The sequence below is a fragment of the Monomorium pharaonis genome, chromosome 1, assembly GCF_013373865.1.
Source record: "Monomorium pharaonis isolate MP-MQ-018 chromosome 1, ASM1337386v2, whole genome shotgun sequence".
NCBI lineage: Eukaryota > Metazoa > Arthropoda > Insecta > Hymenoptera > Formicidae > Monomorium > Monomorium pharaonis.
Window position 1 is genome coordinate 24178506 of NC_050467.1, and position 22518 is coordinate 24201023.

The window sequence follows — 22518 nt, forward strand, 5'->3', positions numbered from 1 at the left end:
TGTTTTGCATTATCTTCAAAAGTAAAATTTCTAAGGTAATCGGTTATTCAAAATAAATTTATCGTCCTTTTAAACGTAAAATAAAGATGCATATAATCAGTAGACATGGATAGTCGATGAAGAAATATTAAAGTTTGAGCTTTTATCATTTATTGATGTCTTATTACTTTTCTTTTCAATTGCATTGATTATTACTTTTTATATTGTCTCCATCTTAGCAATAAGATATTATTAAAATAGTCGGCGATGTTATTTTATAAATTTAAAGAGGGATTGGAAAAACCGTGGATGTAAAGACATTGATATTATCGACTGTTTCGGCCGACTGTTTCACTGAGGGTAAGTTTACTATACGAGGGTAGTTTTAACTTATCAAATTTTTGCTTTATTATCGAAAAATTGCAGATTTCTATAAAATCTTATCAAGATGAATTTTTATCGAGCCATGAAAAAGACAATCATCAGTACATCAAACCGATAGTTATATGTTATTAAATAATATTATGATTCTTAAATAATATTATGGTTCTATCGACATTACCAATACTTTTTTAATTGGCGTGAAAAAGACGCAAAACAGCTAGAAAACCAATTTGTTTTCATATCGTAATAATAATTACCTTTATACTAAATTAATTGACTTATATTAATATATTGATCATCCTCATAGGTTCAAAACAATATATATTATACATACATGTTATTATTCTAAATCGATATATCTGCTCAAAAGTTTTTCATATAACTTCATGTTTTTTATGTATTGCATGCATTATATTACAAAATAAAAAACATCTCGTGAAAAATAGAAACGATCAAGCTCTATAGGAATATAAGACCTTTTAATTTTTACTCAAAAATTAATTAATTGTATTAATAAACGCATATATATATAAATTCAACAATCAGATTCTGCGATGATAACGTTCATCTTTTTCATAAAATGATGAAGTTTGTGTAAAACCAACGCAATACATTTATTGATAAGTAACATACACCCCATTAGATGGCGCGTTATGTATGTTAATATTTTGTTATTGTTTCGATGTTTGCATGCATGTATGTATGCAACTTTATATTTGAAGTCGTAATCGAAACATTCGCAACGTCTTGAAAATATTTGTTAATTTGAACATTTAGGATCGGTTGTTCCAACTTCTTAGGGTAAATTTGCCTATCAGGTAAATATATGTTTGTCTTTACTTATTCAAGAAAAGAAATGAAGATAGACACATGCTTACCTGGTAGATAAATTTATCAAGAAGTTGGAACAACCGATCCTTAAAGAGGTATCCTTGAAGTACGTCATGCGTATTGCAATTGCATTTATAGTACACATTCGAACAACTCTTATCTATCATAAGGAAAAGATTACAATATTTCGGGTGACGTCGGAAAATGTTTCGTTTTGCATTAGTATTAGAAACATGTGTTTCATAAAATTGTTCACAGAAATAATTTTTATTAATTGATTAAAACATTTAAATATGTGATAAAATAGAATGGAATATCAAAGGGGAAAATTATTTATCACTTTGTAAAATTTTTTATAATATCACGGTTCTATATCCTTTGAAAGTCAGACTGGCATTACAAATGTATTTGTAAAGTGAGTTGAAATATATATTTAGTTGCGGATATATTACACGTGCGTAATTTTAGTAAATCAACAACATACACTGACCGATTTCCAATAAAATAAATTCACAAGAAAGCTCTGTATTTAATCCAGTTGAAATTTACAATTAAAATTTACATGGCACATTTGTCGTTATATTTTAACAAATAATTCTGCTATTCTTTTAAGAGATATCTCGAATATAATTGAGATATTATAATAAAAATTAATAACACTATATAGTTGCTTTCGTCTTTGACAGGGAAACAAATTTCTGCAAAGAATATATTTTGATATCAGTTTATTTTTAGAGTATACATAATGATGCCTGTTTAATTAGATTACATTTGTGGGAATAACACATTTATAAATAATCTATGACAGTAGATGTTCTCAAGGCCGTTCTTCCAGAAGACCAGCTTCAATCGTTTGCCACTTGTCTCAATGTTAATTCACGTTACAATACGTGTTATGTACAAAGCATACGGCAAACATATAAAAGTATTTAGTTCTACATCATGTCTTTTAACAGAGAAATTTCGATCATCGTTGTATGTGTGATATACAAAGTAAATAGAGAATTGGCTACATGAATGTATGCCAATCTATCGTTCGAATATTAGGAAGAAAAGTTATGAGATATAGGACGACTCAGTTACTATCCAAACATCATTATTTTAATTCAGGCTTGACAATTCCGGCACAAGTCCGATCGATAAGACCAATAACACTTTTCTGGTTCATTTGTTCATGGTTTGGCAATCCAAAATCCTCTGAGCTTCGATCTGTCAATGATAACAAATAAACTGATTTAATAAATTGTGAATATTACTCTCACGTGAATATCACACTCATCGTTTTATATTTATTAAATAGTTGCTGTAAATTTGCGATAAATAAAGATTTTTTTTCTTTCTATCATTACATGATAATTTATGGTTAGCAATATTATATTGAAACTTTAAATCCCTTTTATAATTAAAAATAATTTAATTAATCCTGAGAATAGTTATTTCATTGTTTTTGCATAAACAATCACTTATTAGATCAATATAAAAAATTTAACTTGAGCTTTATTTTTTGGGTGTTTGAGTATAAAAAACGCCCCAAAAACGACTATTCTCGAGTTAAGAAATGGACAAGAAAATTACTTATGTTCTTACAATAACAACTTTTTATGACTTATTAAATTTTCAGATAAACTTTGCATCTTTATAAGCCATACCTGAATAAACGAATATAATTTTAACAATTGTTCCAACGATGCACCTTGCGACGAACAATCCCTACTCGATTTAACTCGCATATCTTGGCTCCTTTTACCTTGGCCCCATCCAGTAGAAAAGTTTAACTGAGCTTCACAGTTTGTAACGAGAATTAAGAAAAGAAATGCTATAACGACTACGCTCGCAGGCATCTTACAAAACCTTGAAAAAATTTTGTTACGTTACTACAAATATAACAGGAATTGTTAAACTTGAGTAAAAATATCTATAAACCGATTGGAGATATTGTAATGAACTGAATTTATAAATGATCAATATTAATTTATTTTTAAATATTTACTCAAAACTAAATATTTACTCAAAACTAAAAATATTTCTTGAAGAAAATTTTGAAATATGTTTAATAAACAAAATATTACTAACAGCTAAATCCAAATTTCTATAATAAAGAAAGATTTTTTAACTTCCGGAAAAGCAATTTCGCAAAACTGATATAAATCTACAAAGTTTTGCACGTGGTAAAAACTTTGGTGAAACAAAACATTTAAATAAAATACTCTTTTTTCCTCTGTATCAACAATCGCGTTTGTTTTAAACACTTGCGTGTGTGTATCGAATGAGTTGGTTTACCGCAATCATTGCAAACAAGCTCGAATGTTTGTAACACGTCCAAAGTTTACCGCACTATTTCCCACGGGAAATAAAAGGAAAATAAATGAAAAGAAAAAGAGACTCACATGTTAACACTTTCTTACAGATGTATAGAATGATCTATTTTCCGTTAGAGATAATATATAGAATGCCCGTGTGCAAGAGACTCTCGTTTACGACAGTCCTAAGATGCGGTTGCTGTTTTTATAGATCACTGGACCCCTTGTTTCAACGCGCGCGCACATTACAACATCATAGATTCGATCACTCTCCCAAGAGGGATAATGAAAACTCTGCGCCGGCGTTAAGCATTTCGCTTCATGAGCACCGTTCGGAGATTTCTCTCACATATACAGAAGTCCCAGTACGGAAGTTGAAACTTCAATCGAAATATAAGAGAGATTTGTGAACGATGCGATACATAGAGATAAATCTATAGATATAATTTACATGATCGCGGTTATCTTTATAATTTTGGATTATTTGTGATATCACATTATTATCACTTCGAGGCTATCGGTTTTCTGTTTGCACACGTGTATACAGTTATTAATATGTACATACATATTTAGCAAAGAATAAAATTGTAGATTTTGTCGTGTCACAACTTCATCAGAAGTTAATTATTTATTTCTATATTAATGACGTTAAAATATGAAATTATCCAATCTTGATATATCTCTTATTTAACGATCTTTTTACATAGAAATGTAGTGTGATATTTCATGTAATTAAGAAATAATCTCATATAAAACTAATTATACACATTGTGAATTACTTTTGTGATAGGAAAAAGACGATATATCGAATACGGATCTGGATGTAATTTGATGAAACCTTTTTTTCATAGAAATAATGTCTTTCTCTTTAAAATTATTTTGGTCGCAAATATCGTCATTGTGACGTACGTCTAAAAAAGTATTACTTGCATCATTTGTTGTCAAATTAAATTAGTGCATGCGACCGTGACACTCGAGGGCTTCTGACTAATTTGCTAACGGATATAGCAGGATGTGAAGCCTCATCGATTACTTCATCAATCAATGATATTACATATCTAGCAAAGTATATAGAATTCTCGTGACGATATCGCATCACGCGATCGTATGTCGTAATATTAAGAAATTACAATTCTTAAAAAAGAGAAATTTTGTTTCTTTCTGTGCAATTGCACGGCAATATTCACACGACAATATTTAAAAAACAGGAAAATATATTCGAATTTCACTTTATTGCTACAAAAAGAAATTACACATAACGTTTTCGAGCTAAGAGTGATAAGAAGATAAAGGATAATGGTGCGCTCATATGCGTTGCTGTCGATTATCACATATTAAATGGTTCACAATAGTTCTTATTTTTCTAAATAATGTACAAGCTTGTGTACACACGCGCATTATGTTTATCGTGTATGTACGTGTGTGTGTGTGTATATATATCACACACACATATATATATACACACATACATACACATATACATATATTCTTGGTATCTAATTGATTTTTTTACAATACGTTTTTATTAAATTGTAGAATAGTACATTATAAGACCCAATTTAAAGATTCAGTTATTAAGTTCAAGTTCGTGTGTCAAAAAATGCATGATCTTCCTCTATTTTAAAGGCAGTGTTGAGTAAACATTTATCAACAGCACTTACGATCTCTTTACGATCTATCGTTGATCTCTGTCAATAATAGAAGTGACAGTTACAGATGTATGAAATTGATGAGGAATAATGATAATGTTAACTTCTTTTTACAGTACCACGAAGTGAAATGGCGATTATATGAATTTCCTAAACAAATCTCTGAGGATTTTTTAACAGGTGAGTAAAAAAACATTTCTTTGAAGAAAATTATAAAATTCTTATGCTCCCGTATACATAATGAGCTAATCCCATTAACAGAATATTAAAGAAAATCGATTAATATTTACTATTAGTTCTTGCACGCCCAACTGACGGATTAATCTTTTACAATTATTATTATTACTAATCTTTATCATATAAACATTATATTGAAGTAACATCTTGGAACAACCCTTGTCAAATATCGCCTCAATGTAAAAAGGAAGTGAACAGCACGGCAGTGCGCAAGAGTTAATTTTAACGTCGATAGTCCTTGGTTGTACACACGTCTTTTATATTTTATCCAGCTCTGTCATCTTAATCGTTGTTCAATGGCAAGCCCTTATGTAATAGACATTCTTAGAGGAACGCTCAAACATCCGTTCCTCAACTTGAGATCACACGCGTCCGCCTAAATTACATTTCTTATCATATACATGTATGTCATATCTATATGTAGTTGGATTTCACGATATGTATTAAGACTGCGCGGTACGTTGAGTTCATTCCAACAACATCCGATCAGCAAAAAAGTACATGTCTACTCTTGGTATCTCTTGTAAACATCAAATTATGGCATTTGATTGTGATTGCTTTTATGCATAAAATACACTAGAATTTTATATTTTAAGTATAAAAACACGATTTAATACATTTCTCGGTTATTTATGTAGTTTTGCACAAAGTGAATTATTGAAAATTGAATTGTATATATCAAATGTAATTGTATATATTTTATCAACACGATGTTGAATCCTAGAGGATATTTTTAGAGAACATTATAATATTCGTTCTATTCGCAACAACGCATGATCACGAGTATCAAAATATATTCAACAAACGTTCCTTCATTACATTACAACTCTCCGACGAGTTATAAAAAAATGATAAAAATTTTAAAGCGCACGAATAACCGAGGAATATTTGTACTCAGTAGTTTCAGTAGTCAAAAGTATGTCTCAACGTAACCACATGCAGATAATACATATGTCATTTTTATTGTGTGTAAGAACCTTAAAAATAAGAGCATCCATGTATACATAAACACTTATCAACCATATGAAGATATAATAAAAATGACAGCGTTAGTGTCATGAAACAGTGATTAGTTAATCGGTTCATTGTTGTCAAAGAAGAACAAATTTTTCCATGACAAAGATATTGTCATCTGAAGCTATTTGCGAACCGTGCACAATAGTTTCACCGATACAAATTATTATTTAGAAAATAAAGAGAAAGATCAACGTCTAAAGTGCGTTATAGCACCCGATCCTCTTTCTTCGACTTTTCATTATTTACCCACGGCCGCAATATCTGGAATATTTGGATCAGTTGTTTACAATGATGAAATCTTACTGGCGGAGCATTACGGACAAACTTGATGAAAACAATCTTTTCGACCCTCGTGAGAAATATACACGTATAAAGAATGGATATAGATATACATCCAGTAAGCAAAATTATTAGCAATATGTTAGCAGACTTAAACAGAATATTACAACAGATACCTGGAAATTGAGTAGAATCTATCATCTCATAATCGTTTAAATATAGAATATATAATCGTTTTTCTGCCGTCATATGCTGTTGATTTTCTATTATATTTCTGCTGTCATTTTGATAATAAAATTTGTAGCAAACACTGTTCGATTTGGCTATCTGGATATATATGTATGTGTACATGTATACATGCGCACATACATGCATTTTGAAATAAATCAAATAATATAACAATACGTACACAATACTGTATTCATCTGATAATCCAGATGATATCGTTACGCATACGCGCTCGTAGCATACATCATGTGCACTTTCTTTCTCTCATTCACGCATACGTAATTATTAAAATATTATATAAATTAAATAGAAGAATGGCGTTACTTTTTTCATTCTCATAAGAAAAGTTATCCATATATTCTTTTACAATTATCTCATTAATCGCGTGACATTATTCAGTTTTATTTTATAACTATATATATATATATATATATGTCTCTTTATATATATATACTTTTTTCTTTATATAATGTATGTATAAAAAATAATCTAGAAACCTGTAACTTGACGATTGCCAAACTCAAGAATGCAGATCAGCAATTGACAAAAATTATTTTCTTATTGTAGACTACTGATACAAAACCGTGATGCGTTACCATTTTATGAACTGATATTATTCGATTACAGTTCTCTTTGCTACTGGAATGTAATATAGTATTTAAAGCTATAATAATGCAAACTTTCTTGAATCTGGCAGTCAGCCTAATTTACGAAGTTACTTAAGTTGTCCTAGACGGCGAGTTCTAAAGTCAGTCACATAGCATTTCGTCGCTATTACGCAATTATAAAAAAAAATATTAACAAAATAGATAGTAGCTCTTTCTCTCATTCTAACTCGATGAATGAATAATTAAAAAAAAGGGCTTAATACTTTGTCAACTTATGTATACAGTAATATTTTTTAATTTTTAAATAGAAGAAAGAGAGATCGCCTATAATAAACAATTTCAATGGATAATTTTTGCATATGTACATGTTTTATATAAAAAAAACTTCTATCTAAAAATTAAAAGCTCGAGATATAAAAAGGAGTTATATGAAGGTTTACATGAATACTATTAGCTTATCTCACATAAGTTTTTTTTGATTTTTATTTTTAAAATCTTAACAAAATGTCGGCAGTTTTTCTAAACAACTTTACATTATTCATTAATAATAAGTAATTTTCAAACACAGAATAATCGACGAAGTATTAAGCCGTACACATAAAATAACATTCATGCCGCTGTTCTGATATCTTTAACTAATGGAGCATTGCTTATTATAGTTTGTCAAAATGAAATATATCATAATCGTATTTAAGTAATTAAGTTAAAATAAAAAAAGGAAAGGATCGTGGATGCATGGAAATGTCGATTGTCCAACTCGTCGGAATTCGTATGAGAACACCAGTAATCCAGAATTTTTAATGTTCACATCCATGCAACGTACAGTGAACGCACTATTTTCTCTCGTCCCACTTATACACATATATCACTTCTAGTGTAAAAGTATAACATAAATCCGCTAGGTTTTGTCGACACCATATAAAAATTCATTTTAAGGGTCAGTATAAGATACGCATCACTTTTGCGAATAAACGAAATTCAGCGTCCATATAGTCACTCGTGATGATCATAAAGTTTATTCCGTCCACTAGTAAATCACGCGCGTTAATTACACATTGTGTTGATAGGATGATGCATACACTCTCCATCTTCTTTTTAAACCATCAAACTAGAGTAATCGGTGAGTGAGACCGTATTTCATATCTTTTAAGTACAATGAAGCCTCATTTCTTTCCAGTTAATTGGAACATGGGGCTGTAAAAGCGCACAAACCTGCACAGTGTAAACTCTGCACAGCATGTATGCTCCTAAATATGATTATAATCAGGAGCGAATCTGCAAGCTGTGTGCATTTTCTGGCAAATAAAATAATGATACATGAGTACTGTAAAACTATAATACTTATTAAAGAAAACAAAACTTACGATTACCTGTGTTAAAATTTTACATCTACGATGTTCTTATTTAGGAAAACTCAACACCAACTTTCACTCTCTCGTTCTCCGACTCCGTCACTTTCTTCGTCACTTGGATCTTCTCCATACATATCTGCCAATTTTCTAAATCTTGGTCCGAAATTAGACAAATAATTAAATTTCAGATCCCCATCGTCGGTGCCTGTCAATGAAAAGAAAATGAGATAAGATTAATAAAAAATGATGCAAGCACGTAAATTCACTTTAAAATATTTTTTGAAATTTGAAAATACTAACACGAAGCTAAAGATGACAGATCGCCTTCTGAATTTCCTTCCCCCTCGTAAGCGTAATGCCTTAAATCATCGTATGGATTTGTATCTGGATCTTTATCGCAACTTTCTTTCTTACCATCTAGGAAGCCACAAATGTCTGGAACTTCGTCGGTTCCTTTATAGAAAATTTGCCTTTTAGTTTTTGTACAACAATCGATAAAGCAAATAACACTTTAATGATATTTATTATTTTGTTATTATCGTACCTCTACCCTGTAGACCAATTGGAGCTATCTTTGAATCAATAGGTGGTGCGTCGTAAATAGCTCTCAAGACATTTAAATCAAAACTCTGAACATCACCCTCACCACCTCCTTCATCCTCGTAATTAATAATATTTTCTCTAATATCGTCCATATCCTTATAGAGATCATCGGTTTTTCTCCTGTGCACAACTACCGCCACGAGTAATATTAACAATATCAATACGCAAACCAAAATAGCCACTATAAAGTTCGTGTCAATTCCGAACGAAATTGCCTTTGCCATGCCATGATCGCAGCCAGGATCTGCATTTCTGGACAGTGACGGCATGCCTAAGTTGTATGTCTAAAACAAACAAAAAAAAATAATTTAATCTCTTTTTATAATTTGTTATAACTACATTTTTTACGATATCTCTTTATTACTTACATTTCCATTGAATGTCATGTTGCGTATACACCCGACAAATCCTTTATCAGTTGGTTTATAATCCCATCCCAAATTCGATGCTAAGTGTGCTAAATTAGTCAATGTACCACCTATTTGTATTGGACTGTTAACATTTAAAAATTCGTTAGTGCCTTGTGGCGCAGTGAGACTCATGCAAGCAGATATGCCACATTTATCAACTATCATCTCTATGGACTGGAAAAAAAAACAAACACGTTAAGACAATTTGCATAGTTGTTGTAAGCAAAATGATGCACGCATATAACGCGAGAGTTCTTACAGTCTTCTTCCAGTAAATGTCTATTCTGTGACTCTTGCCGTCCGTTAATTTGATTTGTTTCTGATCCAACCTTACAGTTCCCGTGCCATAGTCAATGTATAACACAGCGTAGCCTTGTTGAAGTTCCAATGACATAAAATCCTGAATTCCAAATTTAGGATTGTATGTCATAGGGCCGAAATAAAATACAAGACCATTGTCCACGTGTGGTGTTATCTCCAATCCTATACGATAATCATATACGTGTGAATAAAAATACGAAATTGAAAAACGACAATGATACAAATGGGAAACACATACCTAAATGTGAATCGTCGCAAGCTTGACCAGGTGGAGGCATTATAGCCCAGCCGTCTCCGTTAAAGCCAATGCCTAATAATTCACATCTTGGCCCTTCCAGACCAGGTGGACACTCGCATCGTTCTGCCAAAGGTGTACCACCATTCAAACAGACGATAGGTTCCGCTACATGACAAGTACACAGCGGATCTACAACTGCTCTAACGCCAACAAACGAGCTGGTATTAGTGTAGATCGCATACGGAACAGTGCTGACATTTAAGAAATTGCGGCACGAATTATTACAGTGAAGTTTCTCGAATAGGCACTCATCAATATTCATCAATAAGATATCCGCTTTCATCTCCCGTTCAATTTCCTTTGAATGTTGCGCTATAATCGTGTTCAACTTCTCGGATGCATAATATGGACTACCGTGTGCCGAAAATCGGACGTCCAGCCAGTTTTTATCTTTATGATGATCCGAATGAAGTACGGTGAATACGTCAACATTCTCGACCGAAGTATTTAACATAGTTGCTACTTTCTCTTGAAATATTTCCTTTTTACTGACACCAGATTCATCAGGTTCCACAAATTCCTCCGGTGTTATCCCTTGAAATCGTATGGAACCGGATCTTTCGACAGCTTCTTCGGGAAGTTCTTTGACGGTGACGTTCACGTAAGCGTATACTTGATGCGATGGAATATGTTGGCCTTTTTCAGTGACGATAAACTTCAATACAAAGGTGTCGTTTGACGTACCCGACAGTAGAGTGATCATACCGGTACTGGTATTAAGATAGAAACCGTCATGCGGAGAGGCCCAATCGAAAGATTTGTCCGGTAAATCCCAATCGTCTGGATCGTTAACAAACACGCGTCCAATTTCCGTATCAGGAGACTCTCCTTTATAATTGTAAACAAATATAGAACTCGAGCCCTCGCGCATAGGATTGTCATTCTCGTCGCCTATAATTACAGTAAGTGTCGAAGTACCCGTCATGGGCGGACTACCGCTGTCCGTGATTGCGATCGGTATATCGTAACTCTTTCGGAATTCTCGATCGAACATTACTCGCGCGAATAAATACGTTTCGCGTATGTCAAATTTAGTTCTGATTTCATTGTCCGCAGAATCGTCGATTCTGAATTCGAATGGCGGACCATTTTCCTCAGAGTCGTAATCCCGCGCCTTGAGCTCGGTTATCCTGCCAGGTCCTTTATTTTCACCCCAAATGACTGGGTAAGGCATATCGAGAAATGGTGCATTGTCATTGATATCTAGGAGGGTAATATTAATCATCGCCAATTTTTGAAGAGCCGTAGGTGAACCATCTTCATCTCTTGCCATTACGAGGAACTGTCAAAAACCAACGAAAAAAGAAATGAAGTTATTTTTTTTTTAATTAAGTCATTTTATTAAAATATTAGCTTGTATATAAATATATAACTAATAATATATAACTTACAGTCCACATTGCATGCCCTTGCGGTGGATCACGATCTAATGGTTTCTTCAATTTCATGCAACCAGTATTTTCGACTGATATATACGGTTGTTGTTCCTCCTTGACGATGCTGTAGACAATATGCTGATCGGCATTTCTATCTTCAATATCGGGATCATAAGCCGACACAACAGTGACGCATCCTAAATAAATAGTAATAAATTTTGTTAGAAAAACGGTCAAATTTTGTCATTATGGGAGAAAGGAAGAGATAGGAAGAGAGAAATTATTGCATAAATATATTACCTTCCACCAATCTTTCTTCTTGTATAGTCGGATTTGTATTAAAGTCTTTGAAAATCGGTGGGTTGTCATTAACGTTTTCAACAAAAATCTCAACTTCCGCTGTATCATTAAACACACCGTCGAACGCTCTTACGGTCAGATTGTATTTGGTGATCTTTTCATAATCAAGCGGCTTGTTGACACGAATCTTTCCCGTTGTAGCTTCAATGTAAAAACTGTTGTTCTTGTTTCCTGCTATGATGCTATACGTGACAGGACTCGCTGTATCGGAATCGATGGCCTTGACTTCAGTTACGGGCGCGTTAATGTTGATGTCCTCGAGAACTGAATTGTCAGTGTACACCTTTTTGGTGAAGCGAGGCGGATTGTCATTCTTATCAGCAATTTCGATTTGAAACACCTGTTCTCCTTTATTGTGTTCGCCGGTTTTGAACAAAGCACTTGGTGAATTATCCGTCGCTATTATTTTCACATTGTAGATATCTTCAACTTCTCTATCGAATGTCACCAACGTTGTGATATTACCAGTTTGCGGATCGATGGCAAAGAGATCTTTGAAGTTGTCCAATTCGTAGCTAACCTTTTGAGGAAAGTTAAAGATATTGCATTAAGTGCAAGACATAATGAAACTTTGACGCATCGTCATAATAAAACATGCTCGTAGAGCATAAAATATGATTCGTGCAATTTTAATACCTGATTATTAACGGAAGTACCATCAGCGTCAATGGCTCGCACTTGCATCACGGGAGCTCCTCGGGGTTCATTTTCTAACACGCTTCCTCGTTTGATATCACGGAAGACTGGAATGTTGTCATTTACGTCTAATACTTCAACATCGACCACTGTTTCGGCAGCTAATTGATACTTGTTTTGTACTCTCACTATTAACGAGTATTGCGTGTTACTCTCGTAATCAAGATGTTGTGACAACTTAATATCTGCTATATCTTTATTGGATTCTAATCTAAAAGTGTAAAACAAATATTTATATGAAACGCCATTAATAATTATTAACATGTTTCGCTCCATATCATATGGAGATGGAAAGTTGGTAAGCGGAATTCGTGCAATGTACCTAAAAGTGTTCTTTCTGTTGGTTTGTTCCGTTCTACCAACCACAAGCTCAAAGAGTAGATACGAATTGTCCGAACTACTGGAATTATCGATGTTGGAAACTGCTTTTAAACGAACGATGCTAGCATCGAAGTCGCTAAAATTCTCCTGAAGTCTGATTGGCTCCGAAGATCTCGGAAGAAAAGCTGGTGCCTTCTTATGCGATTCTACAACCCGTATCGTAAGATCGATTGGAACGGGTTGCGAATTTTCACCAAGATCCCTGGCAGTAGCTGTCATACTGAATTTATAATCTGGAGTCCGCTGCACAAATTTACAATAATCATAATGCAAGACATTTACGTGATTGGTTTAAGTAAACTGGGAAAGTTTCAAGAGCTTTTTTGTTGAGATAATTGATCGATTTATTATTTATCAGGGCTTCAAAAATACTTTTTGTAGTATTTCAATAATTCAACGGTAATATTTTTTAAAGCGTTACTCGCGTGTAAAACGTTTACCAAAAATAGTCTTTCCGAAGAGGGAGTATACATTTACGTAACAAAGTTCGCCGATGAATATGAAAATTCGAACAACGATTTAATAAAACGACGGAACTATCGTCGCTTAAACTATCAAGTAAGTGTTACAAGTTCTAGTTTCAAAGTACATTGTAAAACGGAGTTCGCGTTAGTAAGCAGTACCCTCTTAACGTCGTCCCCACCTTACGTCGCATTACTTACGTCTATAGCTTTGTTGAGGAATATGACACCGGACTCAGAGTCGATTCGAAAGTACGCGGCATCATCCGTTTTCTTAGACGCTAGAGTATACCGTACAACAGAATTGTTGCCATCATCGATATCAGCTGCGGAAACTCGCATGACTTCGCGACCCACGGGTAAATCTTGCGGCACAGATTCTGTGTATGCCTGCGTAAGTCAAAATGTATTAGCAAAAACCGACAATCGTGCGACATGTGCATACATATTCTAAAATACACATTAGCGTGATGCATTCCATGCAATTTTCGTACGCAAATCGTGTTTACGGTACAATTATCATTTCTAAAAGACCATGCATGTTAATTTCCTTTTTTCTTCATACAATAATAAATTAATAATAATAAGTAAATTTACATATTATTTCTTAAATAATAATAAACGGTGAATGTAGTTTCTCGTATCGTGCTAGTCGTCATAACACTATTGAAAAATCTCTTGTCAACATTAATTTTTATCTCGGACTCGTTTAAATTCTCAAACCTGAAAATATTTTTTAAGTGCACACGAAAAATATTCGATACATAAAAATAAAAATGGTAATTTGTTTCATGAAATATGTAAACTGTGCATAAAATGAAGGGAGAAAACCAAACTTGGGATACTTTTATATTTTTCATTTACATATCGAGCAGCATTCACACCACGTATTCGAAACCAACCTTCCACACGTATCCACGGTGGTAGACCTGGGATTGGAATGAAACAAAAAATTCAAGCAATACTTGTTAGTAGCGATAGTGGGCTGTTAAGTATTAGTTTACGAAGAAAAAGAAAATTCACGTGATGTAAACGCGATAGAGACCTACCACGATATCTCATGAGCTGCTTACTCATTTATTATCAAATTTATTCTCATCATTTCTATACACAAAAGTACCTTCTTCTTTAGTTTCTAAATTATTTACTAATGTTTTAATAGTGAATTATATACATACATAGAATTATACATGTACATACATAGAATTATACATACACATACATAAAATCTATGTCACCGTCCTCTATTCCTACCAGAATTATCCTAATTAATTGAAAATCAATTAAATAAATATTTTAAAGAAATCAATCCTTTTCATTTGAGTAACATATAACTTTTATATTGCAGAAATCTCGTTAGGAAAACATTTATTTTATATTAGACTTATTTACTTATAAAAAATCAGTTCTTTATAAAAAAATGTTATTATCTTATAATTATCATAAAAAGAAAAAAACTTTTATGATCTTGCTGCTCTGTTTTCTTCGGTACAATCTGGCTAAGTCTATTACATCCGTGTAATTGCAGCGTATGCATAATGTAGACGCGTATTCGCACCACATACAATCAGATTCGTATTTGCAGATACGAGCCGTAAGGGAGTTCGTAACGAGTTGGTAACTTAGGTAGTTAGCAACGTACCACTTTGTCGAAGGCGGGCGGATTGTCATTGACGTCTTCGATAGTGACTTTAAATGTGCACACGTCATCCAACTGCGGCCGTCCATTGTCGGTAGCAAGTACGGTGAGATAAAATTCCTTTTCTCTAGCGGGTTCGTCCCTGTCGAGTACCTGGAGCGTTTTGATGAGGCCAGTCGTGTTGTCGATTGCGAATTTTAATTTTTCATCAGGTGCGGTCACGAAGCTATACGTAATGGTACCTGAAAATGCGAGATCGTCGGTTAATCTAACTCGTCATGTATAGTGAAATTCATCCTTCCTCCAAAAAGGCCGAACAAAATAAATCGATTTTGGAGTAGCAAGTAAAACTAAAGTTTTTTTTAACTGCTGAATCTAATTTTGACTTTAAAAAATTTTAATTTGGGAAAGTATTAAAATTATGTTTTCAAACAGTTAATCATATAAAAACTCGAATTATTTTGAAATTATTTTTTGAAACCGGATTTCTGGAAAAATCTCGAAAGGTTTGAGATTGTTGAAAGAGTCTCGAATATCTAAAAACAATATATATTTTGATAGAAATGTTTGCATATCTAAAACATTTGATGATTTGGATACTTTAAATATAACTAAAACGTGTTTTCTCTTTTACAACACGCGTTACTATTTTCATCCATTTTCCATTTTATAGAACACATTTATACAACCATTTTATAGAACATAAAAACTCATTTTTAATTCAACATGTTATTAGAACATTCAATAATTTCAATATTTTTAAAAATTCGTATGCTTTTTAAATTCGAAAATCTCGTCACATATTCGCAGTTATCAGAGTTTATCAGATGTTGTATTTTTTCATCGTGGTTTGTTGGGATAAGGAAAAAACTATTTACTGACTTTATCAACTAATAATATACTAGCGAGATATTTCCAGCTATCTATTCTCGATCTCGTTTTTATTCTGCGCTGTGCATTTACCAAAAATAATAATAATACATCCGTGAAAAATTTATCGAAGACACGGACATATGTAATTAAAAACAAACTCGAACGCAATGCGCGTATCTTGAACTTTTTTTCCTGTGCCGGGGTCGCGAAACGAACGTCATAAAAACAGGTGCATATAACTTTTGTTTCCTAACTACAATTTACCACGACGTTTCACATCGTGACATATATACGCCGAGATGATGTCGCTCTGCTATACAATACCTCCTTCGCCCGGTGGATCCCTATCCTCGGCGTGCACCTGGATCACCACCGTGCCAATTGGCTCCTCCTCCTTCACCACTGGCGCGTAATTCGAGCAATTGGAGAACACCGGCTTGTGGTTGTGATTTTCATCGAGCTGAAAGCGCATGAGAAACGGACGTCTATTAGCGCGGATGTTACTTGGCGCGGGGTAATCCCCTTCCCCCCCCGTCGAAAGATGTCCGGGGGATTAATCGGTAAACTTGGCATCGCGCGGGGGAGGAAAGACTTTAGAGAACAAGGCGCTCGATAAATCAAAGCGCTCCTCATAAACCAAGCGCCATTAATCACGGCGCGTACTCCGGCGGTCTATTATGTCGCGTTTCCTCATAAAAGATCCAACATGAGCCCAAAGGGGGGGGGGGGAGGGAGGAGAGTGAAGAGGATAGAGGTGTACATAGAAACACAAAGTGAAGGAGGGAGGTAAGGGGTGCGAGGGGACACAAAAAAACGGAGCACCGCACTCGGATGCCTCGCGATAATCGTCGTTCACGACGATCTAGAACATGTGGCGCAAGGTTGGTAGCACAAGTACCGCGGCTTTGCACGACGTTACGCGGTGTGTTGGCTGTCTCGGTAAGAGGCATATTCACATAAATTATTGCTTATACGCGACCGCCCTCGTTGCGTTACCATTTCATCGCGATTAGGATCGATCCGGTGGTGTTTAACGTAACGTAATGCACGATCGACCGACGTGGCGTTTAACTTCTGAACTACAGGAAAAAAAGAGGGAGAAACGCAAAGGCAACGGAATAACAACCGACGAGCGATTTCAGGGAGAAATCAATTTTTCGCATGGATGATAATATCTCGCCGAAATACCGGAGAGGCTCGTGTAATAACGCTAAGTTTATCTCCTCATGTTCTCTCTCTCTCTCTCACCCTGGACGCGCGCGCGCGCTCACGTTAGACCATTATCTTCAATGTAATTAAATGGTCGCGGCATTAATATTCATTACTATTTTCTGTCCCACGGGGGATAACGATATTTCCGGGCAAACAACATTTGGCAAGAAATATAATCCGCCGTGTGTTTGCTCGCACGCCCCGGCAGCCAACAAACCCCCTCTTAGACCGTTTAGAATTTCGCGCGACGCTTCGCCGACGTCATGCGTTACCCTCTCCCCCCGACGTTACACACACCCCGGCGCTCGCGCGCTCCCTCGCTACCTACCTTCCAGTCTCATTAACGATAAACAAGTTAGCCGGGTTTTAGCATATTAACCCCGTTACGCTATATCCGCGGCTGACTTCTGCCGACTTGTCCGATATAAAATTCCGTCAAATAAAATCCATGGCTCCGGGCGCTCGCCGAGACCGTGGAAAAAAAAAACGAGGATTACACGAGGACTCCCTGATTTTCGTTTAACGTGAGACGCAAAATCAGAGCGTCGCGAATTAAAAATGGACTTTTGTGTGGGGTAAATATCTCACATAATGATATGCATATTTTTTGGAGCTGCTGAAAGAAAACAGAAAAAAATCGGCCGTAAAAAAAATATAAATATCCGGATATTGAAGTGAAGCCTTTTTTAATAAAGCGAGATTTATAGCGCTTTCTGATATTAAAAGTGACATTCGTAAAATAGTTGAAAACAAAATCTTGAAAGAGACAATTTCGACGAGCATTCTCCGAGTTCCGATAAAATTCCCTCAGAATTCCCCCGGTGTCTTTTTCCTCTTCCTTTTTTAAAGCGAAGAAGGGATTCTCAGAGTATCTCAGGTTCCCCAGGTTCTTCCAGGTAGTAGACGTAGTACTTTATAATTATTTCCATCGTTGCGAGCATGCCCGTAATAGTGAGAGGAGAAAAGTCCTCGGGCAGAAACGAGAGGTACAGGTCGCCACGTCGTTAATATTGCCAAGTCAGTGTTATGAGACGAATGCGCGATTGCGTTAGTTAGGCGGCGCTCCGTTTAACGTCGGCGTAAATATGATGATGAATACACGAGTGAATCGACAGCGGTGTCGTAAATCGAGTGGAGGAAACTGTGATCTTTACGCGTATACATATCCGGATGAATAGCAGGGCACCGCCCTCGAGGTACTTTGTGACGAATTTCAAGCTAACGACGCGCGCGGCAAAGAACGGTCGCGTGGCGGTATATACTCGACTGTTAATTTAATATTGAGAGCGCAGAAAGCTTTCATGTGTCACGAATTGCTCGCGACCTTTTTGCGCAACGTTTAGTATGCGTAAAAGACCCGGCGAGTTTCCCCGTGACCATCATTTCTGATTCGCAATGATGAAGGATAAGGTAAAAGCAATGAAATTCTGTAAAAGGGTTGAATATCAAATCTTATCTCTATTAATGTAACGTCTACAAGAAAATTATATTTCATTATGTACCGAGTAACGTGAGAGAGGTCACTACGCTGTGCGGTAGCGAACTTTTATTATTCTTGAGGTATTTGACGTTTGATTTTTTTCCTTGGAAAAAAATTAATTAAAGATAAGTTAGCAAGATGTTTTATATATAAAAATTGAAAGAGTGTGATCAATAAGGTACTTGTAAATAAAGGAAGGAAGTAATTTCATTTTCAATGTAAATAAAATGAACCAAATAAATATTATCGTAATATAAAGTTAAATACTGTGTATGTATATAGTATGGGTAAAGGTATTTTATTAATATAAATTATCAAAATATTTGTCTCCATTGCAGAAGCATAAATATAATTAAAATGTTATTTTATACGTTGTTTTATAACGTTGACAGTATTTTTAATGTGAAATATTTAATTAACTAAAAAATTACAGACACCCTTACTGTTGCCTTATTTCTTTCCCAATTAAAGTGAAATTTAATTACTAAAATACTGCAGGTTCAAGCGGACCCTTTGCCTCACGGAGGCCACACAGGTCACATCTGAATTATATGAAACTTCTCCTGCTGTATCTATCTGGGATTCACGGGATTAGGTCCCAAACAAGTTCCACGTCCAATTACGGATTTGGCGAAATGGCAATTCTCGTCAGATTATACCATTTGTCGAATTCCTGTCTAACGAATCACGCGCATGAAATGGCTCCTATGGTTCTTCGTTCGCAGATTCGCGTTCCTAAATATCCTGCGCTTCACCAGAGGAACTTTGGCGTAACATCAACGATTTACAAGCGATTCGTAAGCAAGTCTCGGGGGCCGCCAACCAACCATTTCTCACCAAAATCTCTCTCTTCCATACGCGAACGCATGGCGAACCTATTCATCGAATCACGAGTGATCTCTGCGGCGAATTTAGCACGTCACGCTTCGACCTCCGGGCCGGAAGTGCAAGGCCCTGAGTTTTGCCGTGTTACGGTTCGTGTTTTGACAGCGTTGCCCGAGTGCCGCTGAAGATCTTTCATTTTCGCAGCCAACTCCCGATGAAACTGCATTAAAATACGACACGCGGAGCGAAATACTAAGTGAAGAATTAAGCTTAATCCCGTTGGTATCTATAGACGTTCCAAAGTAAGCCGCGGTAAAGGAAACTTTGGATTATTATTGCTTCTTTTTATATGGAGAAAGAAAATATGCGAGATAAAATATTTAAGGACAGCCAAATTACATTACAAATTAAGTTTCGAATCCAAATAAGGATCAAGTCAATACGAGCCAGTCAAAACGTTTGAAAATCATGATATCGATTAGCAAAATATAAGAATCTTGAATTACGAATTATTGCATTACATTATAAGCGTCCGACTTCAAAGCGCTTCATATAAAACAATAAAAGTTTCTCCGGCGTCTAGCGCGAGCTGCTTGATCAAATATTTCGCCTTTCCATCATACAAAAGCTAAGTAAATTTCGACGACATATGAATATCACATTTGTATAATATTTCATGAACTCCAAAGACTAACTATCGTTTGCATATTTACCGACTCGATTGGAGATCATTGATCATTAAGATCAGTTCTATGCTAAACGTAAGAAAATTTATGCTTTCGTTTAGCTGATATGATCAATATTTGGCTAAGAGAAAAATTAAAATAAAAGTCAAAATAATATCCATATTTATACAAATACTATCAATAATTACCTAAAAGATTCCATATTACATTAAGCTGAATATTCTTTGGAGTCTATTTTTTCTTTTAAAAACGAATCGATCTTCATTTCAAATGTTTGAAGCTATGGGAATAATTAAAGGTTGCTAAAACGAATTATTATTTTAACCTCGGTGCCCCAGTCGCGACTTTTTGCACGTTCTATACATATCCAATGAATGGCAATGAATTCGGGCCCGCTCGTCGATGTCACGTAGAGACGACTGCAGAGAGGTGCGCGGTAAATATTTAAACTGTTCGGCAGATAGGCGATGAAGGAAGGGACAAATCCATTATCCAACTTGCTGAAAAGGTGGTTTATACGGAGATCTGGTTGGGGATCATCTCCGGGCTCTTGGGTGAGTAAAAGAAACCGGGCTCGGTGTCTGAGACAGAAGGAAAGGAGTGTAAATGGTGCGGCGGTGGCAGTGGTGGCGGTGATGGAAGGGGACGAGAAATCGAATCAAGAACGAATCGAGAAGCACTCACCGATAATTCACCCTCGGCCAGGAACTGCGATCTCACGTCCAGGTGTCTCGAGTGCCTCAATCTCGTTCCAGACGCTGTAACATAAAGAAGAAACGGGGGATGACGATATCGCCCATTTAGGATATTGCACCCGATAAGGCTCGGATAATCGCGCAAGAGAGCCTCGTTCAAATTTAAGGATAATGCGTTACGTGCGATATCGTTTTATGCGCGGAAAGAAGGAATTTGAAACTGAGAAACAGAACACGAGAGAGCGAGATCTTTGTTTTTTTTCCTGCAACATTTGTACAATATACACGACGGCGTGGTCTGATTAATAAATCTAACATATATCTGATATAATTGTGAAATGTAAGCGTACATTATCGTATCGTCGAATATGTTGGATATTTTAGCAGAGTCGACGAAAATAGCACACGTCTGATTCTGATTAAAATGTATTTAATAATATATGGAAATGTATAAGCCCAAACGTTGAATTTATAATATCTAAGATAATCGTTGCTCTCTCACTGTCTCTTTCTCTTATTAAAAAGACATAATCCGCTTAATAATTATTTCAGCCCGCATTAATTCGTCCTATCACATCTATTTCAGCTGAAAAACGTGAATTTTTGACGGCGCTCGTTTTACATTTTACACGTAATTTAAAATATCACGCGTTCTCTCTCAATACTACATTTTTGCGAGATTTAACTATTACAATCACAAAAACTCGGATGCGTATTACGTGTAAAATACGATTTAATAGCGAAAGCGAAATATTGGGGAAAATTTGTAAGTTGCGCCAGAACAATCTTAACTAAATTTCCAAGCGCCGAATGCTAAATGAATTAGAAATTACATATCTCGAGGCGAAACCCGGTTGCAAAGATCTTTATGCATCATTCACAATAATGTCTATGTCTACTTCACCAACACCGAGCGAGCGAGGGAGGTATGCAACTTGGAACGCTATCTCAGAACTATTCATAAGTTACGCAAAGTAGGCATTGCTAATGCGGCATTAGAGTCCTCTTTAAGTTAATGCACAAAGACGCGGCAAAAGGCGCGTCTAGAAGAAAATACGGGCTCCGAGTATGCAAAATTATTCACAAAAGACTGTTGTTAGTTGAACCGTCGTTGGTTGAAAAGAGGATGCTCGTCTGTAATTTTAAATGAGATTGTTTTTAATATGATATAACGAAGATAACAAATAATCCGCTTTCAAGGAAAAAAAAGGGGGGGGGGGAGAAACGCGGGAGCAGAAATGAAATACCTTCGTTCCGTCGAACAGCCGTCGCGCGTCGTCGGGTGTATTTTTGAGTACCGAAAACGTTTCCCTGTCACTCTTTTGTTAATGCTTCCCG

General features: G+C 35.3%; 2 protein-coding genes across 4 annotated transcripts in view; both read right to left on the reverse strand.

Moving 5' to 3' along the window:
- Positions 1–1902: 1902 nt before the first annotated feature.
- Positions 1903–3737, reverse strand: LOC105837209 (hypertrehalosaemic prohormone). Its single transcript, XM_012681788.2, has 3 exons — positions 3582–3737; positions 2844–3045; positions 1903–2403 (listed from the first exon to the last, which is right to left on the reverse strand). Coding segments are annotated over exons 1-3 (249 nt in total). The 5' UTR covers positions 3584–3737; the 3' UTR covers positions 1903–2358.
- Positions 3738–4707: 970 nt separating this feature from the next.
- Positions 4708–22518, reverse strand: part of LOC105837218 (DE-cadherin) — a 151347-nt gene continuing 133536 nt past the window's right edge. For 2 of the 3 annotated variants that reach the window (XM_028191995.2, XM_012681800.3), the window contains 16 exons: positions 21170–21243; positions 16607–16742; positions 15413–15651; positions 14673–14699; positions 13972–14160; positions 13251–13552; positions 12869–13139; positions 12173–12752; positions 11888–12069; positions 10437–11778; positions 10137–10360; positions 9836–10051; positions 9409–9751; positions 9165–9317; positions 8883–9069; positions 4708–8807 (listed from right to left, as the gene is read on the reverse strand). In XM_028191995.2, the coding sequence (XP_028047796.1) occupies positions 8927–9069; positions 9165–9317; positions 9409–9751; positions 9836–10051; positions 10137–10360; positions 10437–11778; positions 11888–12069; positions 12173–12752; positions 12869–13139; positions 13251–13552; positions 13972–14160; positions 14673–14699; positions 15413–15651; positions 16607–16742; positions 21170–21243 (4421 nt within the window). In that variant the 3' untranslated portion in view covers positions 4708–8807; positions 8883–8926. The remainder of the gene's footprint in view (positions 8808–8882; positions 9070–9164; positions 9318–9408; positions 9752–9835; positions 10052–10136; positions 10361–10436; positions 11779–11887; positions 12070–12172; positions 12753–12868; positions 13140–13250; positions 13553–13971; positions 14161–14672; positions 14700–15412; positions 15652–16606; positions 16743–21169; positions 21244–22518) is intronic. The other variant, XM_036287450.1, reaches the window with a different exon arrangement.

What these genes read in the sequence shown, in the direction of transcription:
- LOC105837209 (XM_012681788.2), bottom strand. An exon ending in AATTATATTCGTTTATTCAG is followed by an intron (nt 2,404 to 2,843) that starts GTATGGCTTATA and finishes TATCATTGACAG; the next exon opens with ATCGAAGCTCAGAGGATTTT.